The 25,660-nt window shown below is 37.8% G+C and overlaps 1 protein-coding gene across 3 annotated transcripts in view; it reads right to left on the reverse strand.

Annotated features, from left to right (window-relative positions):
- Positions 1-840: 840 nt before the first annotated feature.
- Positions 841-25,660, reverse strand: part of Txnl1 (thioredoxin-like 1) — a 30,798-nt gene continuing 5,978 nt past the window's right edge. The window contains exons 2-9 of one of the 3 annotated variants that reach the window (XM_006254827.5): positions 19,651-19,747; positions 17,882-18,055; positions 15,557-15,679; positions 13,652-13,721; positions 12,362-12,534; positions 10,547-10,651; positions 3,778-3,820; positions 841-2,330 (exon numbers count right to left, since the gene is read on the reverse strand). In XM_006254827.5, coding sequence (XP_006254889.1) covers positions 3,782-3,820; positions 10,547-10,651; positions 12,362-12,534; positions 13,652-13,721; positions 15,557-15,679; positions 17,882-18,055; positions 19,651-19,747 — 781 coding nt within the window. In that variant the 3' untranslated portion in view covers positions 841-2,330; positions 3,778-3,781. Of the gene's footprint in view, positions 2,331-3,777; positions 3,821-3,859; positions 4,664-10,546; positions 10,652-12,361; positions 12,535-13,651; positions 13,722-15,556; positions 15,680-17,881; positions 18,056-19,650; positions 19,748-25,660 lie in introns of those variants that run through there. The other 2 variants (NM_080887.2, XM_063277080.1) reach the window with 2 other exon arrangements.

Raw genomic sequence — 25,660 nt, forward strand, 5'->3', positions numbered from 1 at the left:
CAAATGCTGGTATTAAATATACACTAATAGCAAAAACTATTAACAGTACAAAAAAAATCTTACACATCTTTAATCATTTAAAGAAACACGGTTGGCAGAAGGCTAGGTGACTAACTCCATCCAATACATTCGTATGCCGAGAGGGTCCTATTTGGTACTTGACAGCAGATAGTCAAAGTATAAAGACCAACGGGAACTCTTGAGTGGAGTAACAAGGGCTGGTCTTATTGTTAGGCTTTCTCTGAAAAGCAATACTTTGGCAATACTTTGTTTCTGCTGACAGAGCATTTCATTGTATGTCTCAACTAGGCAGCCTGACTTGAAAAACGATGCATGCAGATTTTTGGTAATAAATATTAGTTTTCTAGAAAACATTAATGGATGGCTAATGATAAAAGAGCTAAGGCTACACATTCCTCATGTTCTTTTGAGAAAAACTTACATGTAAATATACTTATTTATATTTAAATATATATTTATATTAACTAGCTTAACAGAAAACAGCATTTTAGCTTGGTTTTATATCTCAATTATGCGTATTTGTTTGTGACACATGTAAGTTTCCTACTAGCATTCTTCACTATTTACAACTTGAATGATGGAATGTCTGTAAGTTGCAAAAAAGTAACAGGAATCATATGAACAACAGGAAATCTCATGTCTGATCCTTTGCAAATGTGAAACCACTTTTACTTGGTTTTTCAAGTAGTCGAATAGGATGAGACCATTTACACCTGAGATGAGGCACTTTTATGATTCCCCCCAAAAAGGATAAGTATAAACTACAACTTTTCTTGTTAATCGTATTCTCCATTTCAGGTGTGATTAACTTCAAGATGGTTTACAGGTACTATAAACTTTTATTTTGTTGTCTTCCATTTGTTCCGAGTCAACAAACTCTGTGAAATACATAAAATACAGCCGCAACACAGACCAGTTACTGTACTCACATACAAATGATCTGAACATCACGTAAGGACACAAGTTTCAGAAAAGGAGTACTTCAACACTACTTCAACAACGACGATAGTTTTTTCATAATTATGTATAAATACATTAGTATCCAAAGGGCGAATCTCTGTACTATTTCTAGATAAGAATGTCCTCAAATGTGTAACTGAATTACAAATTATAGTCTTACATATGCTTTTAAAGTAATCAAGTACAAGACAACCTTGTGGGCTGGAGCAGCAGTCTTGTAGAGGCCGGGGTTTGTTCCTACCACCCACACGGCAGTTCCCAAGCAGCTCCCACCCCTTTTCCAGGGTTTCTGAGGCTCTTCTGGCCTCTGTTAGGCACCACACCCACATGAATACACACACGGAGGCAAAACACACATGCACATAAAAAATAAAGTATTTAAACATTAAATTTGCCAATATTAAGTGTTAAAAAAGCATGTAAGAACAAATATTTGTCTTAGCCAGTCTATTGTGAAAGACCTTTCAATCAGTTGAGACAACTCATTTTAAGCTTTATCTATCTATATATTTAGAGTGAATGTTTTGGTGAACTTAAGATAATAAATTAGATTAGATTCCACTTCTAAATTTCGATAAATTCGTTGTATTATATTTTTCCAAATTTTCTGAATTTAGTATTAATGCCTGCCTTATTAAAGGGAATAGCTAACTCTAACTTTTAGGTTTATACAGAGAGTTAAAATCTTGGCACGAGAGTGGTATATGCTTACAATCCCACCATCTGGGCGGCAGGTACACAAGGATATCAATGGTGAAGATAACTTAGAAACAAAACATTTGTAAACCTGTTAACTGCCAGTGACAGGAGTAATAGATGCTTAGAATTGAGTAAATTTATAAAGCCTAGATCCCTAAATATCTTTTGATAGAATAAGTCAGTATGGTCTTGAACTTGATTAACCATCCCAAATCCATGCATCAAAACATTCCACATATACGGATGTCTCAAGTCCATATCAAAACACTCCACATGTATAGACAGTGCTCCCAAGTCCTGCAACATTCCGCTCCTTTAGAGACAGACTAGCTTTTAGTCAACAACTCTTCTAAAACAAAAGCTTAGCCTATGTTCAAATAAAAAGAGAGAGAATGCATTTATACAGAATGACAAAAATTTAAGCTTGGCAAAGTAATGACTTTTATTTACAACTGCATGTATCAAGATTACAATAGAAACACTAGTATTACCATCTGAACAAAAGCAATGATTTATTGGTACTGGCAACAAATAAAAGATTAACAGTTTCCGAAGAGAATCAAGCAATTATCCAGGAGCTGCAAATCTGACTGCAGTAGTCTTCCAGTGTCTTTTGTACCCTAATGGCTTTCCCCCTTTTTGCCAACTACCTAGAAAAACAAAAATAAAAAGTACAATTATGTATAACTTAATGATTCAGTTTAAAATAGATACTAACGTAGTAAGTTCAAAAAGACTTTTGTCCTTTTGTCCTTGTATTAATTTTTAACCTTGAATCTTTTTCACATGCAATGTGATTTTATTGTGGCAGCAAACTGTAATATCCCCTTCCCCTAAACACAAGGAATTAAACACATGCAAGCTACTTTTGGTTTTCCATTCTGTCTTAAGAAGAAATTTAACTTTTCCAAGCCAAGTTGACAGTTTAGAGAAGTTAATTTTAAAAAAAAAAAGGGATGCTATGTGAGTAAGACATTCTTAGTGTACTAGTTTTAGGCAATTAGACATCTAATGTTGATTACAGAATAACCTGTATTTAAAATGATACGCTAAAGTCACTTCTTCTAGACATTTCCTTCAATATGAATACAGACTGACAATGATGAGTTCTTTTCTAGCTTTTTAAAAAACCTGGTTGCTAGAAATGGTCTATAAGAAATATAAAAAATAAACCTTGCATCTGAGCAATTAAAGAGAAAAAAAAAACTAGTATTGAAGGTCTATAAAAATACCTTAGTTCCTATAAATGTCATAACATACAGACACAAAAAAGACCTGGTAATCTACCAAAAAGTCATGAAAATAGGTCCTCTGCTGGTTCTGTGCTCTAGAGTAATTTACCTAAACAGAGTGTATCGTTAGATAATATATTCTCACAGCATAAATTTCTCAAAAGAAATCCCCTTTAAAATGAAGTACATGTTTGTTGGTAATAAAAAGACTAATAAGTACATGAAGAAAGTTTCTTATTTTAAAGTGATTCTGTTCTTAATAGTAGTGTCCACAGGCTATTAATACACGTGCATAATAGAAAATAGCTGGGGCAATGTCATTCATGAGAACAGACTTAGAAACACCTTCCACTGAGAATTATTAACTACAGAAAGATGATGTTTCTGAGTTTTTGTGTAGTTTGTTTTCCACTCAAGCCAGGGACAACTTTTAAAGAAAGCCCTCTTTGGCCCATGCAAACTATAACAGAATAGCTCAGAAGTTAAAGGGACAATAGCATCAGAAAACAGAAGAATGGACACAGGTAAGAAAACGGGCTTTAAAATACACCAGACTTGGGGTTGGGGATTTAGCTCTGTGGTAGAGCGCTTGCCTAGGAAGCATAGGCCCTGGGTTCGGTCCCCAGCTCCGAAAAAAAGAACCAAAAAAAAAAAGAAAAAAAGAAAAAAAAATACACCAGACTTCAGGGAGAGGGTACCGCTTATTCCATGAAAGAATTTTAGCTGACACACTATACAAAATTACTAATCACTATATTACTTAGGAAATGCAACAGGGAGCTATTAGATTAAGCAAAAGAAAACAATTAATAGTAAAACAAAATTTTAGAGGATGTGATACAGTAGAAGATGCAAGTCTGCATACTGTTTCACAGGCTGACAACTCTCAACTTGCCAATATGTATTCTCTGTAAAAGAAGAAGAAATTGAGCATTCCATGCAGACTCTTACCCCACATAAGCTCTTTTATTCTGTCTTAATTCTTTCTATTACACCCCAGAGAGACCAAAGTCTAGGTACATCACAATTAGATGTTAAAGGCTTTCACTCAGTAAAGAATCCATTGATCTTCTGCATTAGTGTTTTAACCCAGCCTGGTGTTTAGTCCGTATGTCCTTCCACTGGCCTCGAGTTCAGCATGGAGGATACACCACAAAAAGATTGAGGATACTGTTCCAGTGAGAAAACTCACAGCTTGCAACTACAGCCTAAGAAGTATGCAACACTAGCTCTAGTTAAAAACAACCACAAAAAGGCAAAAAAGGCAAAAGAAAAACTTGTACTTTCTAAAACAATTCTCCTGCTCCTAAAATATAAAACATTAAAATGGATGAAAATATTACTCAACTAATTAAATTTAAAAGCATTTGTAATATTTAAGTTTTACTTCAAAATTATTTCTCAAAATATTAAACAAAACAGCAGTAGGTTAAAAACCAAAAACAGAACTGCCTTGTGAGCTCACAGTGCGGGAAGAAAAGGCAGGCACCTGATCGCAAGCAAAAGAAAGGGACAACTGAGTGGTGAGTGGTGGATCTGAGGAAGAGATGGTGGAGGACTCTAGGTGACAAGAGGCTGATCCAGATGCTGAGGCTGAAGAAATCTCAGAGCAACAAACGGGGAGGGTGGAGGGTGGGTGACAGATGAGCAATGAAGCGAGGGGTGCGGGGGACAGTGAGACAAGTTTATCTGTATATTACTTCATTTAAAAAAATCTTCTGCTTTTAGTTCATTGAGTTGTATTAAAAAAGCTGAAAAATAAACAGATAGAAGCGTTATAAAAATAGCGTATGTGGTAAATGGCCAGTTTAGAAAAGTCTATCTTTATAAAAAGTGATAAAATGTGGTCTACTTTTCACATGCGCTTTGTACCCTAAAAAGCGAAAGCCCCAAATTTCTCACTTTTGCACACTTGCATTTTAATATAAAGCAATGTATGTAAAAAGTCTGTTTTAGCAAAGAAGATCTTCACTCTCAGTCAGAACTGAAGCTCTCCATGCTGTACCATGAAGAATGCATTGACAGCAAACAGCCACAGTGTGCATGACAGCTTTGAGGGCAAAACCAGACGAAGACAAGGCCGTTCTATTCCAGCAGCTCTATGGTGAGTGACAAAGCTGTGGCGGCATGCAGAGGCTTCTAAAGTAACTCTCCACAACCAAGATCTCTCAGGATTACCTTAGCTTCTGTCACCTCAGTGACATGGGGGAGGGTCATTGACATGCTGAAAACTAAAATAATCTACAAATAACTCACACAACAGAATGTACACTGAAAGACTTAAAACTTACTGTGTGATCCATTAAACCATTTGATGTTGCTCTCTCTCCACTACAGCACAATTATCAAATATATCTTTACTTACTATAGACTACATACCAAATATATTTTGAAAATTCAAAATTTACAACACAGAGCCTTTCAGATCAACTACACTGTAAAGGGAGATAAGTGTCACATTTGACTTGTCATTGGATGACTTCTGCACCTTTGAATTTTCGTGCCTGGGTCTCAATGTTTCCATTCTGTCCGGGGCACCTATTCACTCTCTATGGTTTCCTCTGTCCAAATTCTACATTTAAAACACATCAACACTCCCTGTATCCACAGTTTTTTCCTACTTTCCTAAAGATGGTCAAAAGGAGAAAATATTGTGCTGAAAATATGTGAGAATATTTTCACTGTCATGTTTCTGCTGCTACATAAGAATACAATCCTGTTACAAATAGGGACAATAATTGCTGTGGCATGGTAATACATAAACAGAAAAGTCGAACACATTACTGTCCCAAACTGGAACCCAGAGCTGATAGTTTTTAATAAAGAACTCTATAAAAGGACCAAGTAGGCCAATCTCATATAAATCCTCTGGTTCTTCTATATTGAAAATATTGTTTCTTATGTAAAAAATAGCCCTATTAAAAATTAGTGCCTGTGGGAATAGGGAGGCAAAGTTTAAAACAGAGGCAGAAGGAACACCCATTCAGAGCCTGCCCCACATGTGGCCCATACATATACAGCCACCCAATTAGATAAGATGGATGAAGCAAAGAAGTGCAGACCGACAGGAGCCGGATGTAGATCTCTCCTGAGAGACACAGCCAGAATACAGCAAATACAGAGGCGAATGCCCGCAGCAAACCACTGAACTGAGAACGGGACCCCCGCTGAAGGAATCAGAGAAAGAACTGGAAAGCTTGAGGGGCTCGAGACCCCATATGAACAACAATGCCAAGCAACCAGAGCTTCCAGGGACTAAGCCACTACCTAAAGACTATACATGGACTGACCCTGGACTCTGACCTCATAGGTAGCAATGAATATCCTAGTAAGAGCACCAGTGGAAGGGGAAGCCCTGGGTCCTGCCAAGACTGAACCCCCAGTGAACCTGATTGTTGAGGGGAGGGTGGTAATGGGGGGAGGATGGGGAGGGGAACACCACTATAGAAGGGGAGGGGGAGGAGTTAGGGGAATGTTGGCCCGGAAACCGGGAAGGGGAATTAACGATCGAAATGTAAATAAGAAATACTCAAGTTAATAAAGATAAGAAAAAAAAATTAGTACCTGCAATCAGAATAAATCTCACCAGAAGCAATTACAAATCAATGTAATATTAATATTCTTAATATACCTAAGAAAAGCATTCAACCAATTAAAACTTCAATTTCGAAGCCAAAGGGTTCTGAATCCTGTTTTTAAATTCTTCTCATAGCACCACTGCTAGGGACCGTAAAACTGATCTTTAAGGAAGTCTGAAGTCAAAACTATCTTACAATTATTTTCTTTCAAATTCTCATTCTCTTTAAATACAGCACAAATGGTACATGCCATAACAGGCTGAATACAGAAACCAATATTATCATGAGAACTCTACTCTCATGATAATATTGAGAATATTAGTGAATATTTCATAAAAATATAAACCAATGTTATTCTTATTAAAGTGGTTTTTCTATTGAAAAAGGTAGGCTTTTTCAGATTTTTAAATTTTATTTTATGTGTATAAGCATTCTGCATACATGTGTGTAGGATGTGTGTGCCTGGTGTTCACAGAGGAGGCTTTTAATTCTCTGAAACCAGAGCTCTGTGCTCGCTACAGCAGCACATATACTGAAACCAGAGTTCCAAACTGCTGTGAACCACCATGTCAAACCCGGGTCCTCTGGGAGAGAAACAAGTGCTTTTAACCATTAAACTATGCTTCCAGGCCCTGAAAAATGTGTTTTTATTAAAAATATTACTGCTAATGTAGAATACATTTACTCATCATGGGCTTTTTTATTCCCAGTTTAACCTTCTCTTGGTAAGGCCTCACACTTGCATCAGTCACCCTACCTCAACCAAATGTGCAGGTGAATGGATGGACCTAGAAAAGAGTAGCCAAGATCTCGAAAGACGAATGTCATGCTGTATGTTCTCTCTCATCTGTGCCTCCTACACGGAGTAACCACAGAACTGAGAAGAGCAGGGCGGGAGATGGGGCCTGAAAGGGGAAATAGCAGGACACAGGTGATAGAAAAGGGAGTGGGTAGATCCAAAGGGGGAGAAGGAAGATCAATACAGAAGGAAGAGGGATGAATAACACCACAATGGCTTGATAAAGTCTCAAGAAATCATCTCATATTTGCCTAAAATTATACACAATATATACGTGAATGTACGCACACACGCACACATGCACTTGCACCCTGAAGGCAGTTAAGCTATGAGGTAACAAGGCTCTGCACAAGAACCACAGGCTAACAAGCTCAGTACCAGAGATAAAACCTTTGCAGGCTTGGGGACTGTTATCCAAGGGACTCCCAAAACAATACTGACTACCAATGTAGCCAACCTTTGGTTGTCGCTCAAGGGTTGAAGGTTGGATTACTGCTGAAGACACCAGACATGAGGACATATGACCCAGAAAGCCTCTTTCCCATAGTCTAATTGTCATGATTTCAGAAAATACTACAAAAACTATCAAGGAAGGCAAGCAATTACTCAGCTCTGTCCAGCAGCAACAATGAGGAAGCACAACAGGCACCGACACAGCAGGATACACAAAGGAGCAAGGAGGGCAGTCACACGGTGGTGGCAACCAACAGTGTCTAACTGGAACCAGCCAGCTTCCCGGACTACAGAGGTCATGGACATTAGAAAACACCTATTACTGCCACTCTGCTAGATCAGCATACCCATTACTACATTTTAAATCTTATCCTTACATCCACAGACCTCATCAAATCTTTTCCGTAGAGAAAATGGAAACCATCACAGAAAAACAGAACTAGACACAAGGCAGAGATCAAAGGATCACATGGAGCCAGCCCCAGGGGTTTCCACAGCTCCTGCACCTCTGCATGAGGGGACACTGGAAGAGAGGGCAAAAAGAGTCTAAGAACCAGAATGTCAGATACCCACTCAAACATTCTCCTAGAAAGTCTACACAAGTAAGACAGGAACAACAGCAAAATCAATGGACCTGTTAATATCCATGGGGAAACTTGCCCTCTCCCAGGTTGTAAAGCAGAGCACGATGAGTACGGAATGAATGCGACTGAAGAAAACGGGCTGCCGACTTGAGATAGAGGGTGGACAGTTGCCAACAACTTAGAACAGGAAGGGGCGGAGGGAGGCAAGAGGGGAAAGTGATATAACTCTGTTTTAATTAGAAAACATTTAATTAAAAACATACAGTTACTAATATATAATAGATTTATTAATTGTAATTTAAAATTTTCCCAACTAATCTTTTTCCTTTGAATAAAGGCCTCAAATGAGGTAGCAAAGCTACCACAACTTCCCAAGTACTGAAAATTACAGGTATGAGCCACTATCCTGGATTCCCTGTTTAATTGCTACTAAATAAGTATATTAATAAAAACTCTACTTGGCCGGACTTTCAATCCAGCTTTTAACCCCCAAACTTGGGAGGCAGAGGCAGGGAGATTTCTGTGAACTTAAACTGCCAGCCTGGACTACAAAGTGAGTTCTAGTACAGCAAACCCTGTCTCACCCTGGCTCAAAACAAAACAACAACAAAAAAATGCTTATTGATCTTCAATCATCTTTCATACTTTAAATGATAGCCAAAACCAGAAAGTTTAAGAACTGTTATTTTTCCATCATTTAAATAAGGTGAAAAAGGTACACAAATAATAAAAAAACTCTCAAGCAAGCACCCTCCTCAAAAGCAGCTTTGGAAGGCAAAAAGAAAAGGCTAAACAAGCTAGACGGGTTTGTGAACAATACTTAAGACAGTCACTAAGGCAAAACACAAAAATTACAACTGAACAGCTGACTGGTAAAAACGCAGAATAGAATATTACTTGCATCAAAAACAGAAGTTAAGCAGCAAACACTGAAGGAACAAATAGGATATTGAGGCAAAACTTAATGGTAGGAAGATATTAACCTGATACACAGTATAAACCTTACAGAAGAGCTAAGCCGGCGACAAACTATACAATGAACAGCTAGAGCCAGGCCAGTGCATTTAAGTCAAGCCAGATAAGCAGACAGCCAAACATCTCTGTCGTGCGTTTATTTTTAAAGGAAAATGCATCCCATACGGTAAAAATGAAGCTGCTTTCTACCTGCTTCTCCTGACTAAGCATTTTACACATGCAAAACACCTGGGCACAGCAGCGCTAAGTTCTCAATTATTCCCACAGCTCCTCAAACTCAAGCTATGATTGTCAGAAGCCACTGAAAAGTAACCAGCATGTGCTGTCCAGGTCTTCCAATTTTTTAAAAAAGCCAACATGCACCTCACTGGACCATCTACGGCTAAGGAATTTAATTTTCTATAATTAAATCAGGTCTATAGCTATCACCAAAAAGAAAAAGACTTCTCAGGATGTTCTAACTCCACAAAATAAGTCCCTGCACGAAGTGTGCTGGGAACCATATCCTTGGTGAACTGGCAGCCCTAAGGAAACTCATCCCTGGTAATTACATCCTAGACCATTGGCTAAGCACAACCATGAGAAGTACTGTAGCCAGTGTTTCCTGTAGTCATGTTTCCCAGCAGGTTTGGCACCTCTGCATATTTAAAAGCCACCCACACAACTGCTGCCAGTAACAAGGTGTCCCAGAAAGCATGGGAAGAGGCTGGCCCTCACTCCTCAAAGTCCTTGGTATACAGTAAACTCAACAGAAAGAAGCCTTAGGGTTGCATCCTCCAAGAACACAGACGAATAGTTATAAAAATAGGAGAAGACTTACAGTCACTTTAAAAGAACACAGACAGTGCTTAGAAGGTCAGACACGTCCATGTGTTAAGATTGGTTTACTCTTTCAAAGTAAAACCATTCAAGTCTTTGTATATACATTTCACTATCAGCAAAGTCCTTAAAATCTTACTATGACTTCCAAGTAATAATTCAACTATAATTTCTTCATTATTCCTAAGCATTTTCTATAATCAGACTATTATTTCTTACTCAGATGTATGTACTAATATTTTTTCCATCAGTTAAGAGTTATATTTACTAAAGACTTTTTAGTTGAATATCTCAACATGGTACCTCCATTTAATCGTTCATGAGACACAGTTTTGAATCTTTATGTTTATAAACAAGGACAACTAAAATATAAGAAATTTTTCCTTTGAAATTGTATTTTCCTTAACTGTCACTTGAACAACTTACTCGTTTGAAGTCATTCATATTTGTTGCCTGGACGGGAGTACCAATGAAAGTAAAATAGGAAATTCTTGTTGTTTCTTCTTCTCCTTGATTAGACTGAACAAACAACTGCAACAAAAACCACATTTGTAATTTATAATTAGTTATTTCTCATGGCCATGCCTTAGATTTAATCTATTGTTTATTAATCTTTCTTACTAAAAACATTTTCCATCCTTTTTTAGGAACGAAGTAAGATTACACTAGTGCTCCTAAAAGACTGCCTGCTCCCTGTCTGCACTGCAGGTCTCACTTTCTGCAGGGATGCCCTGGCAAGATGCCCACATAGCAAGTTCATAGTAATCTAGCGAGATGGTATAGAGAAGTCATAACTAAGTCTTTATAGACTACAATCAGAGTGTGGAACTCGTGGCAGACTGCTATTAATAATTTTATTAAAATGACAGACTTTCAACAGTGGGAAATCTCTAATTATATTCTTTCTGATAGTCATGCACTCACTCTATTTCCTAGAATAACAGAAGAAATGATGTTGCCAATCTGCTCCGAAGACTATGTTCTGCCCTCTGATGTGCTTTAAGGCCTAACTCTAACTCTCTATTTTAAAATTTCTGTCAGCACTAAGAAACAGAATTTATTACTTATATATTGCTTGTATTGCATTTTGAAAAAAATCTATTAAAAAAATTTGATAATCTAAAAATGTTCTCTACTTAATAAGACTGTCTCACTGAACAGGACCTGTACTGGTCTGCACCAGGTCCTGTGTATGTATTACAGCTTCAGTTCAGTGTTTATGGACTCCTAAACAAGCAGCTGTCTGACTCTTGTGCTGTCTTCTCTTGGGCCTTCTTCCTTCTGTTGGTTTGCCCTGTCCAACTTAGATGCAGCAGTTTTCATTGTATCTTTTATTTCTGTCGTGCTCGGCTGTTCTCCTAGAAGCCTGTCCTTTTCTAATGATAGACAGGGAGTGGGTCTGGATGGGAGGGGCGGTGAGGAAGAACAGGAGGGTAGAGGAGGGGAACTGTAATCAGGACAGAATTTGTAGGAAAAAGGTCTGATTTCAATGAGAACAAACTGTCTCTCTTCATGGTGCTCAAAGATATTACTTATTAATTTTTATTGTTTTTATTGTTGAAACTCCTTTCAAAGAGTTTATCTAATCAATTTAAAGAATATAGTAAGTGCACCATTAAACTAGTTCCCAGTTTACTTATATTCAAAATTCATCTTTCTTTGATTAAACTTCGATCAAGACTATTACTTTAATTCAACCTTCATTATCATAAAAATGATAGGTATGCCTTATGTGTCTTCAGTTAGGTCACTGTCTAATTTTCTGGACACAATCTCAAAGAAAAAAAAAAGGTTTAAAGCCAGTTGTCTTAGTACCATGGTAACTACACTGAGAGACTACATTCTAGAAAATTAAACAGGATTTTCACACCGGTACCAGAACTCATCACTAGCTGTGATAGAGTATACAGAAATATCTTCAGTTTAATGGTAAATGTTCTAGAACTAACAAATCCTATCAATCAACCTCCATTTCTCAACTTTACTGGATAAATTCTACTTTAAAAGATCATTTAGAGGGGCTGAAGAGATAGCTCAGTGGTTAAGAGCACTCACTGCTCCAGGTTCAATTCCCAGCACCAACCTAAGAGCTCATAACTGCCTCCATTTCCAAGGAATCTGAATCCACACAGACATAACATGCAAGCAAAGCACGCTGCACATAACGCATCACCTAGGATACAGAATTCAGCAATACTGCCCCCCAACCAGAGGAAGATACATTAATGAAGTGCTACTCACAGTTACACTGTTCACATTCTGAAATTTAACATAACGAAGAGGAACAATGCCATCTTCTTTAATGTCATCTTCTGTCAGTTCCAGAGCTTGGGTTGGCTCACTCCTTTCTGCCTCCTCAAAGTCCATAGATCGGGGTAGGTTGATAAAAATTTTTACATATTTAGGACCCTGACCTATAAAATGGTTTAAAAATAATGAAGTACTAAAACTATAAACATAACAATATACTTTCCCTTTATCATCAAATGCATCTTATACAGAAACCTGTGTAGGCACACACCTACAAACACATCTTCCAAAACCTCCAATAACACTTAATCTGAATATTGACAGTCAATCTTTTTCTCCTAATAATTATTTTTTGGTATCTTCTTAGCCTAGCTCCACTCCTCATTAGAAATAAGAAAACATGCATGCACACAGACAGTCCCTACGCTCGCTCAATGACAAAATACATACAGTGAGTTGGATGTGGTGGGGCACCTGGGAGGCACAGGGAGGCAGATGTACATAGCAAGCTCCAAGCCGGCTAAGCCTACATAGTGAGATCCTGTCTTAAAACAAAACAGCTATACTATAATAAATATAAGACTATCAGTGAAAAGCTTCATAGAACGGAGTAATGGATTCTGATAGCATATGCAGGTGAACAACCTTTCATAAAATACATATACTAATTTTTCTGTTGCCAACAACTTACTCATTTTGTTACACAGGAGGAAAACTTTATTAGCATTAAGACTTATCAAAAAAGGAATTAATCATAAAATTACTAAGTTTTATTTTCAATCAATTAAAGAAGAAAATTGAACCGAATGAATGAAGCCCCTTAGTCCTGACTGCCTTCTCTCTAAAAAACATCAGGAGTAAGAGGGGAAAAAAAGAGTTGTGACAGAAAAAACAAAACAAAACAAAACAAAACGGTTGATTTGATGAAACATAAACCCAAGTCTGTAAAGCCACATTGCTATACATAGACAATGACAATACATTAGTAATGACCTGGAGCCTCATCTTTATACCCCTGAGTAAGAACAGTCTGAAAACAATTTTGTTCTAAAAAATGACTGCTAACAATTTAGAAATGGGAGGAAAGTATCAGTACTCTGTAAACTAAGGAGAAGCAAACATTTTTACTTTAGTTCTTAATCCCATATTATGTGGACATTTATAATCTTCCATGAGCAACATCGAAGATATACCTCTATTTGAAGAAAAGAAGTTTTAAATGCAAGCCAACAGGTTTAACAAAGTAGAAAGTTAGATTTTAATTAACTGTCCTTTACTCACCATTATCTGGTCCTTGAAACTTCATGGAATAAAGTTTAACTGGTTGATTGAATGCCACAGTAATAAGCAGCTGTAGGGGAAGTAGTTTAATTATAAAAGGGTTTGTTAACACAAGGAATACACAAAATGGCTAAGGGAACTGAAATAAAGAGTGGTACAAACCTAGTTCATCTAACAAAACCACTACAATACAGACTCTGTGAGGCGAATAGTCTGACAGTTAAGGAATAGTCTGACAGTTAAGGACTGCCGCCACCAACTACTGCAGTAAGCTTACTAAACCGCGTCTAAGAGCTGAGGACCGGGCTGGAGAGCCGGCTGTCGGTCATGAGCACGGCTGCCCTTGCACAGGAGCCACCTTCAACCCCTAGCACCCAGGGAGTGGTTGACATCATCTGTCACACCCCACTCCCAGGGATTCAACACCCTCTTCTCACACCTCTAAGGATACCACATATGCATGTGACGCACAGACAGAATGCAGATAAAGCATTTATATGCATAAAATAAATAAATAAATACTACCAAAAAGGAAAGAAAGAAAGAAAGAAAGAAAGAAAAAGAAGCTAAGAACCTGGGATCTACAAAGAGACAAGTAACCCACATTCCCACAAAAACAAAATTCCCAAGTGAAATAAATATAAGTTCTAAGTTTTAATATGCAACACACATCTTTTCTAGTGCAACAAGTATTTAGCCACACTGCTTGACTACTGGAAGGCAATACACAGCTATGCAGAGACTGACCCTCACGTGAACTGTGATCTAAAATTCAGAAAACAGGGCTCTCTCTCGGGAACAGGACTGTAGCTCGATGTGTGTACAATGCTGAGTAGTGGGAGAGAGAAAAGGGAGGGAGTCACCAAGATCTAAGGCCCCAAGGCCTTCAAAACTTGACCCTAAATGTGTCTAGAAGGTCACATATAGGAACTAAGACACCAATGCTGTCAAGGCTCTCTGAAACTCTAAGTTATCCATTAATGTTTTTGTCCATTCGAAATTGTATTTGTTGTTCAGAGGTCTACTCCTACCCCATAAGGAAGACTTCCCTTAACAGAAGACTTCAGCAAGCAACAGACAACGCCACCATCTACCCTGTCATAGCTTCAGGTAACTATACACAGGAATATAAGACTCAGAGTCTGGCGGCTGTCACAGGATAACTGCAGTTAGAAGAAAGGGTTTAGACTTAATATTTCAAAATCATATTGTGTTCCAAGAAAACAGCTATGTCCTCTGGTTACACCACTTTCAAGCTTAGCTCGCAACAGCGTGTCAAACACAGCAATCATGACAGTGAAAAGCTGAAACGCTGGTAGAACTTTGGTGACCAAGCAGCACCAGTGTGGAGTAAGCAGAGCAGAGGACTAGAAAGTAAATTAAGGAAAGCAGCAGCGAGGTGGTAAATGAAGAGAGTGATTGAGGTATCCCCCACTTTCTTTGAGAACAGTATGTTTATACTTGGGACTAAGGAGATGGTCTGACATGGGAGTTCTCATCTAAGCAATCTCTACGTCTCAGACACAAACTATCTGTGTGGGAAAACACAGAAAGCAGTATAAAGATGACCAATGTGGTGGTGACATAAGCAGCTGTCGGGCGCACCACGAGTCCTGCACTGCTCTGTAGGGCACATGGCAGCTCCCACAGAACACAGGGAGGAGGTGGGTCCAGATGGTGACGGAACAGGACTCAGTCAAAGAAACCCAGAGCTACACAAAGAAAAGGTAGAAATGATTATGTGGAAAAGAAGGACATAAGCCATGAGACGAGGACAGGAAAAGGCGGATCATCGTCTGGTGAGAGCACGAGCAGGAGCGTGTAAGCGGCCAGCCCCAACCAGCCCTGACCAGCCCCGACCAGCCCCGACCAGCCCCGACCAGCCTTGCAGCAGCCCTGGATTACCTGCTCGTCGCAGTCAGACTCCAAGAAGGACAGGTCTTTTCGTAAGCAGTTGTCAAAGCCGTGCTCATCACTTTCATTGAGACATTCGCAGCCAGCTTTGTTAATAAAAGGCATTAAATCCATCTGAAACAAAAGAAACCAAGAACTTAGGCAAAACATTTGACTTTAAAAAAATATAAAGACTTGGACCTTCAAAATCAGGTGATTTTGAAGAAAATGTTTGCTTTAAAATAGTTACTGAAATTTTTATAATGGTCTTTCCAATTGGATTTCTGACTGAAATCTATTACTAATTATTAAAACTAAATCTAGGCTTAACTTCCATAGCAAGGTACCAGAAATCCAACTTGCAGGCCTTGGTACCCCCAGGACACTTACTACAAAGAACGTCTATGACTGACTGTATATACGGAAGCCTCTGTCAAGGACCTAGGACACTTGCGACCTGGAACTGGGAATAGATGTAAGAAGTACAGAGTCTGAGGCCAACCTAGGCCTCATCAGATCCCATTTCAATCCAAACCACACAGCAAAAGCAAGCAAACAAAACACAAAATCCAACCAAACCAAAGAGAAACTAACAACAAATATTACCATCAAAAGAGTAAGATCTCTGTCCCCATGAGACACCTGACTTCAGGAGAGGGCAAACCCCAAACTGAGAATGGCAGGCTAACACGCATCAGCGGCCTAACCTCATTCACCCTGAGCAAGTCTGCACCCTTACTTCACGGGCTCGCCCCTCCTTCATAACATGTAGGTAAGAAGGGGGCTCAGTCCTTTCTTAGGGAAACTAAGTTCTAGGAATCGACACAATCCCAAATCAGGTCCAGGTACTTACAAGGACTAAAATAAGGGTAATGGTGCTGGCTGTGAAATTACCATGTTAGCAGGACACCACTAGCTTAGTTATAGATAACAACAGGTCATAAGGGCACAGTTGCCTAATTTAGATGCTGTTTTTCTTTAGCTCAAAGCAGCTGAAACCAGTGCCACTGTAGTGGAGTCTAGGCAAGTGTGCCCAGGAACTCCTCTGTCTGGTCACGTCTACTGGACACAGGACCCCACACTAAGATCCCACAGTGTGACCAAACTGCAGGAACCACCAGTTACTTCACCTTCTTTCCTCCAACCATTGTTTCCCATGCTTTACAACTACCTTATACCTCTTAAGTGTCTCTCAATAATATTCTTGGGGACACAAAGTAGAAAAGCATTTTCTGGTCTTCAAGCTTGGATGATTTGTAAATAAACTTTCTCTTTCACAAAACTTGTTTCAGTAATTGGCATACCAGTACAACAGGTATAAGGACTCGTTCAGTAATTATCCACCCCGACTCAGACACCGTTTATACTTTCTGATTTTAAATACAAACTAATTGCATAGACTAACAGAAAATGCCATTATTGTGTTACAGATATTCAATGACAAAGACATACACACACACACCATGCACATAAAAACCAAGCTTTCCTGTCTACCTGACTAATTTTTCGGCTTGACTTTAAAGGGTTTACAGAGAACACACTGATCTGCTTTACTGAACCTAATGTAAATGTTTTAAGGTATTGGCTGCAACTTGAAGAACAATTGTAGCACCATAAGGTACTTCTGAACTTGGCTTCCTTCCTGAATAATTTCAAACTATACAGAACTGCATTAGAACTATTCATATTATATACTTTAAAATATTGAGTTCTTCAGTCATCTAATTTTAAAAAAATACCTTACTGTTCAAATACACTCAATCCTAAAGTTACATTTGATTCTAAATTAGACTGTAGGAAGTTAAGTAACATGGGGATTCAGTACATTAAAATTCAAGTCACTTTACATAACTATAAAAATGAGAAATATTACTTGGGCAGTGGTGGCGCAACATGGTGGGAGGGGAGGGCAGAGGCAGGACAATTTCCGAGTTCCAGTACAGCCAGGGCTACACAGAGAAACTCTGTCTTGAGGAAAGAGAGAGAGACAGAGACAGACACAAACAGAAAGAGACAGAGAGACAGAGACACAGAGACAGAGAAATGTTTCTCAGTGCCATATTTTCCACTCACGAGAGGGGCCAAGCATTAGACTATGGCTACTTAATAGTTTAGAAAACAATTGTAAGTGATAAAGGAATTTAGCCTAAGAAATTTAGGGGAAAATGATTTACAATAAAAACTTAAAGTTATAACATACAGACAAAACTCAATAATCCATTTAGTTTGAAAAGTGCTCATTTGAAAGTATTTTGAATTAGTAAGAAATAAAACAGTACATTTCGTTTCAACAAATCACATCAGATTGAAGCTACTGTCTACTCTTTGGTGACATACATAGCCCTTGGGAATGTCTGTGTCCTCATTGCTTCCAGGGTCATTTTCTAAATGCTGCTTGATTTTTTCTTCCAGTCCCACAGCATCTGCTCCTTGATACTGATCAATTCTCACTTTGTTTCGAAAAAACAAAAATGTAGGTGTTGCTGATATATTGTTGGTGGCAGCTGTTCCCTAGAATCAGCAAATTAAAGTGTTAAAAATTAAAATAAATCTTATACCACTTTTACTTTTCACTCTACAACCTTAAGCAAATTAAAATCACAAATACCAACCAGAAAAATAAAATAAAATATTACTAATTGTTATTTAAGAGAGCAACTGGGCTCAGTGGTACTCATGAATGCAAGCAAAATACCCATTCCCATTAAGTAAACAAAAGAATAAAGAGCAGACCTACTGGGATTTGCTAAGGAGACACAGCTATATTACCCACACACCCACAAAAGAGAAGAGCTGCTTTTGTTTGTTAAAATACAAGCTTTATCGTCATACGCTTTATCGTCATATGCTTTATCTAACAGAACAACTGCCTTCTACTACAGAAACTGCACTTTATGGCAGGCAGTGTTTTTGTAATTATGAGTATGAATTTTTAAAAAAACAAATAACTAAAGGCTGGGCACGCTAGTACACACCTTTAATCCCAGCACTTGGGAGGCAGAGGCAGGCAGAGCTCTTGAATGTGAGGTCTGCCTGGTCTACACAGAGTTCAGGACAGCCAGGGCTAAAGAGCACTGTTTCAAGAAAGTTCTACAATTTAATACTGAGTGGAAATTAATAATAACCAAAGGTCCACAGTTTAAACTTGGATGGCAATGATTTAAAACCAGCAAAGCAAACCTGTTCTTTCACATACGCCAATCCTATGAAGAGGTACAGAAGATGTATCATTCAAAGAAAAAAACTAAACGCTAAACTCGAAAAGTTAAACTAGTAGAACAGTGCTATCTTAAAAAGTAAAAATTAAGACACAAATGTGAACTATACTTATGAACTAAGAATATTTCATGGATGAAAAACACTTGCATAGTTCTTTATTTCTTAATTCTCTATATGCAAATACGACTACCACACTACCATCACCAGGCTGATATACCTAGAGCATATGTCCCAAATAACACATTTTCCCACAGCTAGAAAGGGAAAAGACAACTCACAGATTGGGCAAATATATTTGCAGAACATACTAAACAAAGTACTTTTACCTGTAATGTGTAAAGAACACTTACAAATAAGAACAAGAATAAACCCCCCCCTCCCCCCAAAAAATCAACTTTTGTAATAGGTAATTTGACAAATGATGTACTTAACATGAAAAGTAGTTAAGAGGGGAATCAGGGAAACTGAATCTACTTTTACTGTAACATGTTTTAAAAAAAGAAAACATTATTCAAAGATAGAGGAACCGAACTTTCTTACATATACTGTTCTTAACAATGTGCAATGTATAACCACTCTTCAAATAACTTTGGAGATTATGAAATGAGCAAATTAAATTAAACTATGATGAAAACTGCTCTGCTATACCTTGTGATCAATGACCCAATGCCTCAGGAGAAGATACAGGACTGTCAGGTAACTATTTTAACAACATTCTATTAATTTCACCTCATACAAGAAAAACTTGAAAGCATATGCTAACCAGTGTAGTCAAAATAGAATAATAATTCTAACATTTTCCTGCCTTCTAAAGAATAAATATTGCATGAAAAAAGACACAGTGGGTATCATCAGTGTTGGATTTAGGGAAAAGACTCTTGTCTTACCTGGCACTGATGCACATCTACTTCCAAGAAGACTGCCTGTGGGTACTTATTACTCATAGAACTGAATGCCGGGGCGATCCTCAAACATGGTCCACACCTGAGAAAGAGAGCCACATCCAGTAAACAGACAGAGACTGTTCTAACTCATGCCATGAAAGCACTTGTCAAGTTAAACACAATAAGGCACACTGACTCTCTTGGCGTCAGGCATTCTAGTATACTCACCTGAATTATTTATAATACTGTATTAACACCATATTGCCCTAATGAGTACAGATACAATATTAGGTCTTAGGCTGAAGACTATAAAAATCTTTCCATTTTGTTCTCATGCAAAGAAAACAAAGGAAAACAAAGGGTTATGTTTATAAATTTTTAAAAAGTCATTGTGTTAAAGAAAAAAAAATCAATCCTGGATTAGGATTAATAAACAATCTTGATTTTTAAAAAATGAAACTAATAAATTTATATTCTAACATTTCTGGGGTCTTTTCAGTGATAGTGATAAATCAAGTGGTTATTCAAATTTAAAAAACTAACAACAAGGGTTGGGGATTTAGCTCAGTGGTACCATGTAGAATAACTACTTCTTTTTTTTTTGTTTGTTTGTTCTTTTTTTCGGAGCTGGGGACCGAACCCAGGGCCTTGCGCTTCCTAGGCAAGCGCTCTACCACTGAGCTAAATCCCCAGCCCGATTTAGCTCAGTGGTAGAGTGCAAGCGCAAGGCCCTGGGTTCGGTCCTCAGCTCGGAGTGTGTGTGTGTGTGGGGGGGGGACAAAACTAACAACAAAAAACAAGAAGAACCTCTCACTGAATACACAGTCAATGATTCCAGATGAACTGAAGATTTAAATGTGAAGTAATAAGCAACAGGAACTAAAAAAAACTGTAAGAAAAAGACAGCCTAAGTTGAGGTTCATATCAAATATTAAGACCTCTCATAAAGCTTTACTAACAGCGTGCAATACAACAGGTTGAACATATTATTTGAAAACTTTTAGAATTCAAAATGATCGTAAACCTCAAAATTAGATATTATATCAGCATTAAAAAAGTGTGACTATCAGAGCATTCTGAATTTCAAATGTTCAGATTTGAGATATTTATCTGGTAAAGTCTACATTAACTATCCCAAACCCCACCAAACTCTGAAAGCTGCAAACACTGATCCCATGCATCTCAGGTACGGATAAAAGTCTGTAGAGGAACAAACTGGTTAAGACACAGGCCTAAGTCTAGAAGCAGAGCCGCACTATTCAACCATCTGACTTATTAAACGTTGAGAATCCAAGCACTAGAGAAAGGTGGTCTTTTTAGTGATAGTGCTAGGTCACGTGGCTATTCATTCACATTTAAAAAACAACAAGAAACAACCTCTCACTGAGTACACCATTGGCAAGTCCAGATGAACTGAAGAGTTAAGTGTAGTAAGTACAACAGGAACTAAAAACCTGTAAGAAACGATTTCTTAAACAAGACAAAGGACTGATATCTTGATAACTTTAAAATACCAACCCGAGGGCTTTTTACTCATGAAAATAGCAGAAGAAAATACAACCCTTCCGAGGAACAAAGCGCTAGGTACAGGTGGACATATTTAGTTTTATTAATGTTAATTTTCTCAAACCTAAACAAGAACTGCCTATGTGGGTATGTTTCCTGAGCAAGTTCCATGCCCAGGATCCATATAAAGGTGGACAGGGAGAACCAGTTCCACATGTCTGTCTGCACAGCATCTGTGCCCATGAATACACATCACAGACACAGAAATGATAGTAAATAAATAAGCAAAAGACAATGCTTCCTCTTATTAGTAGCTCTGGCCAGCCTGGAATTCACTGGTTGAAAGTAACTCAGCTGCCTTCCTAGTGCTCCCGAAAGCATGCACTTCCATACCCAGGCTAGCAAATAACTCTTTGACCATTAAGTCCATGTTATAGTGATGTTCTCTCTGCCTGTCATCATCTACCTAACTATCTACCCACCAACCACAGAGTGAGCTAATTTATGTTAATGAAACACCCTGTAGCTAAACAAACTTTATCAAAACAACATCACCATGCAAATACCTACTTCAAAATCTAACCTGTCAAAAATCAAAATACACCGTTTGAGAGATACACACTAGCCTTCTTTCACATTTTAGTTTTTTCTTTTTTTAACGTTTGTTTTTATGTGTATGAATGATCTGTTTACACACACACACACACACACACACACACACACACACACACACACACACACACACAGGAGGCCATCAGATCCCATTACAGTTTCAGATGGTTCTGAGCCACCTTGTGGTGCTGGGAATTGAACTCAGAACCTCTAGAAGAGCAGTCAGTGCTCTTAACCACTAAGCCATAATGTTTACCTCTAACATGAGCACTCAAAGGTTAATAAACTTCAGTGGTAGAAAATGTGAAAAGTTCTTGGTTGAATTCACTATTGATTATTTAACTAATGAAAATTTTCTATAACTAATTCAATAAGCCAGCTAGTTTTCCTGTATAAAATAGAAGCATGAAAACCTTCCATAGATATTATCCAGTATTTCCGAATGTTAGACTGATTTTTCTCCTCTGAAGATCCAGACCTCTCCCCTCCACCACCAAAGAAAACCAAAACCAAAACCAGGATTTTTTTTTTTTTAACTTGTTGCAATGGGGCCCAGAAATCATCTAGTACAAGGGTTTAAAGATGGGAGAAGAAAAGTACTTTTCTGTCCTAAATATCTCTGACTGAAAGGTTATATTTAGTACAATACATAAAATGGACATGCAAAAAGGGTTTTGAGTTATGCTTTTGGTAGAAGAACATAGCAAATAAGCTTATAACTTCCGATTACACAAAAGAACCAAGTCAACAAGACTAAACTTTTAAACTGATATAACTAATGGAAATTCGAAGGGCTCTTATGTATACTGTATATCTGCAAACAGGAGTAACTTCATTTCTTTTCCTGTTTCCATCTTTTTAATTTCCTTCTTCCGCTTTATTGTTCCAGCTACTGCTTCAAACACTACATTGAAAACAATTTAAATTAAACGGGACAGTGGACAGTCCTGTTTCATTCCTTAATTTAAACGGGATTTTTTCTTCCTTCCCCAGGATACTGGCTGTGGGTCTGTCATATGCCTCTAAGTTGAGCTCTGCTGCTCCAGTCCTACTCTCTCCAGGACTGTCCCATGAAGGCATGCTGGATTTTGTCACAGGCCTCTTCTGGATCTATTGGACTGACCGTGCGATTTTAACTCCATTTACATAATTTGGTACAGCTCTTGACTTACATATGGTGAACCATCCCTGCATATCCAACCTGCATAGAGAACTCATTGATATATCCCTTTCTGCAAGTATTTTAGGAAGAATTTTTGTGTCTTCACCGGGGAATATTGGCCTGTAGTTTTCCTGTTGTTGCTGTGTCTTTACCTGGTTTTGGTATTAGAATAATGCTGGCCTCATAGAAGTTTGAAAATGGTCTTTCTTTTCTTCAAGTATCGGTTATAATATGTGCGTTTGTACGTGTGTGTGTGTGTGTGTGTGTGTGTGTGTGTGTGTGTATGTATGTGTGTGTGTGTGTGTGTGTGTGTATGTGTGCGCGCACGCATGTGTATATATGTAAAAAGAGGTCATAAATTTGAAGGGGAGAGGAGAAATGGAAAGTTTGAGAGTGGGAAAATGTTAATATGTAACTAAAGTTCTCATGCATATAAAGTTCAGGCTTGGTGTGGTAGCATATGCCTTTAATCCCCAAAATTTAGGTATCACTGACACATAAGATATTTAAACAACCTAATATATATAAAATTTAAGACTACTGAAGAGAAAAATATTTGAAGCATTATGTAAAATAATTTTAAAATTCATAAAAGTTAGGATATAGGGCCGGAGAGATGGTTCAGTGGTTAAGAGCACTGACTGCTCTTCCAGAGGTCCCGAGTTCAATTCGTTTGTTTTTATGTGAGCCACATGGTGGCTCACAATGGTTGTAATGGGATCTGATGCCCTCTTCTGGTGTGTCTGAAGACAGCTACAGTATACTTATATAAAATATAAATAAATCTTTAAAAAATCAACTTATGATATAGTAGAATCAAAGACTTAATGCACAAAAACAGTACAAGAAAGTAAAGAATAAAGACAAGACATCCAATGAGAAATACAGCAAAGGGCAGACTCAAACCTAACATTACTGATAACAGTAATGTAAAGAAGTATTTAAAAAGCAATTATGGTGAGGTGTGGTGGTATACACTTTCCATCCCAGCTCTGGGGAGACAGAGGAAGGCTGATCTCTGCAAATGGGAAGCCAGCCTGGTCTACACAGCAAATTCAAGTACAGTCAGGGCTACAACTAAAGAGGGACCCATCTAAAACAAAGAACTGAAGGCCAAAAGTTAAATAAGTCATTCAAAATCCAACACCCTAGTTAGAAGGGCCACAAGCAGGATCAACAATTCATAAACCTAATCCAACCCCAGTTCTTTTTAAAAGTTATTGAGCTTTTAGTAATAAATTTTCCTTCTAGCTCTAATACTAAATGAGACTCATGAAATTCTTTCCCCCTACCTTCTACAATAGCCAGTGCCTTTATCTTGAGTAAGGCTTGTATAAACATATATACAACCATGAATAAAGAAAATGTATGCACTTTTAAAGTCTTATTTCATAAGGGCTTGTTTTTCCATAGGGAATATGTTTCAAACAGGCCATTTCTAAATGTACTGTGGTTACTAAAATGCACCTATATCTGTAACTGGTTCTGTAAATCACATAAAATAAACCCATTAAACTTTATTAATAAAATAATACACTTTGGCCACCTGCTGTATTATACAATTCACAAAGATGTTAAATTATTTTCACCTCATTTAAAGCTTTACAACTGCCCAGAACAGGGCTAAGGAAAAGAGGTTCAGCAGCAGATCACTCACCTAGCATGTTGGAGTCCCTGGGTCAATCCCCAGCCAGAAACTAAAAACCCTCTAAAATCTTTAACTACCATCCCCAAAAGTCCAAAACAGATCTCCAGTGTTTAGCTGCTGTTCTTCATAAAGCAACAGCCATATCCTACACACTCTTGAAGAAAGTATATCCTCTTCAAAAGGAATAATCTATAAAGTACAATTCTCTTTTTATGTGGTTTAAATTCAGGCAAAACTAAGAGTGTGAGAATGCAAGAGTGGAAGGAAGGAGCCTACGGATGCAAGGATGGGGTTGGTAATAATGGTGTTTGTTACTTAGTGTTGGTTATACAAATGTGGACCTGGGAAGATTTATTAATTTACAGTTAAATTTATTAAATGTATTAAAATACAGTTTAGTAATTTATGTCTTCTTGAATGTTAGTTATCAAAGACCCCCACCCTCCATGCCAAAAACAAACAAACAAACAAACAACAAACAAACAAACACTACAACTGAAACTTTACTCCTAGGCCTCGGCATGTCCTGGTCGTCCCCACTTCACCTGCATCACTCACATCACTCGCAAGCATTTATCTTTCTAGCTCCCGCAGGGTACTGGGCTCTTTATTTTGGTAAATTACTTTCAGTCCTCAGCAATTTAGTAATATGTAATTGATATATTATGTATGTTAGTAATATACTTTAAACAAAACAAGCTACATACTACAGGAACTCATATGCACCACCACCATCCTCTCTGATTGGTACATAAAAATCCCTAGTCATTACAAAATAAGGTCTGCTTTAAGAAAATAAAATACAAAGTAAGCTATCTATAACAGGAAGACTCAAACTACTGAAAAAAGGTGTGATATATGCACCCCTTGAAGGTAAAAACATTCATACTATACTAATAGGAAAGAAACTATACATTCTTTTAGCTTAGTATACCCACAAACCAAAACAGTAAAATGGCACTGCTGACAGCCACTCAATGTATCTGGCCATATTTCAGAAGCAACTATTTAGAGACAGTAACTTTAGAAATCTTGTCAAAATAGATATTTAAGACAGGATTTATCCTCTTAACAGTATGAAAGCT

Source organism: Rattus norvegicus, chromosome 18 (assembly GCF_036323735.1).
Source record: "Rattus norvegicus strain BN/NHsdMcwi chromosome 18, GRCr8, whole genome shotgun sequence".
Classification (NCBI taxonomy): domain Eukaryota; kingdom Metazoa; phylum Chordata; class Mammalia; order Rodentia; family Muridae; genus Rattus; species Rattus norvegicus.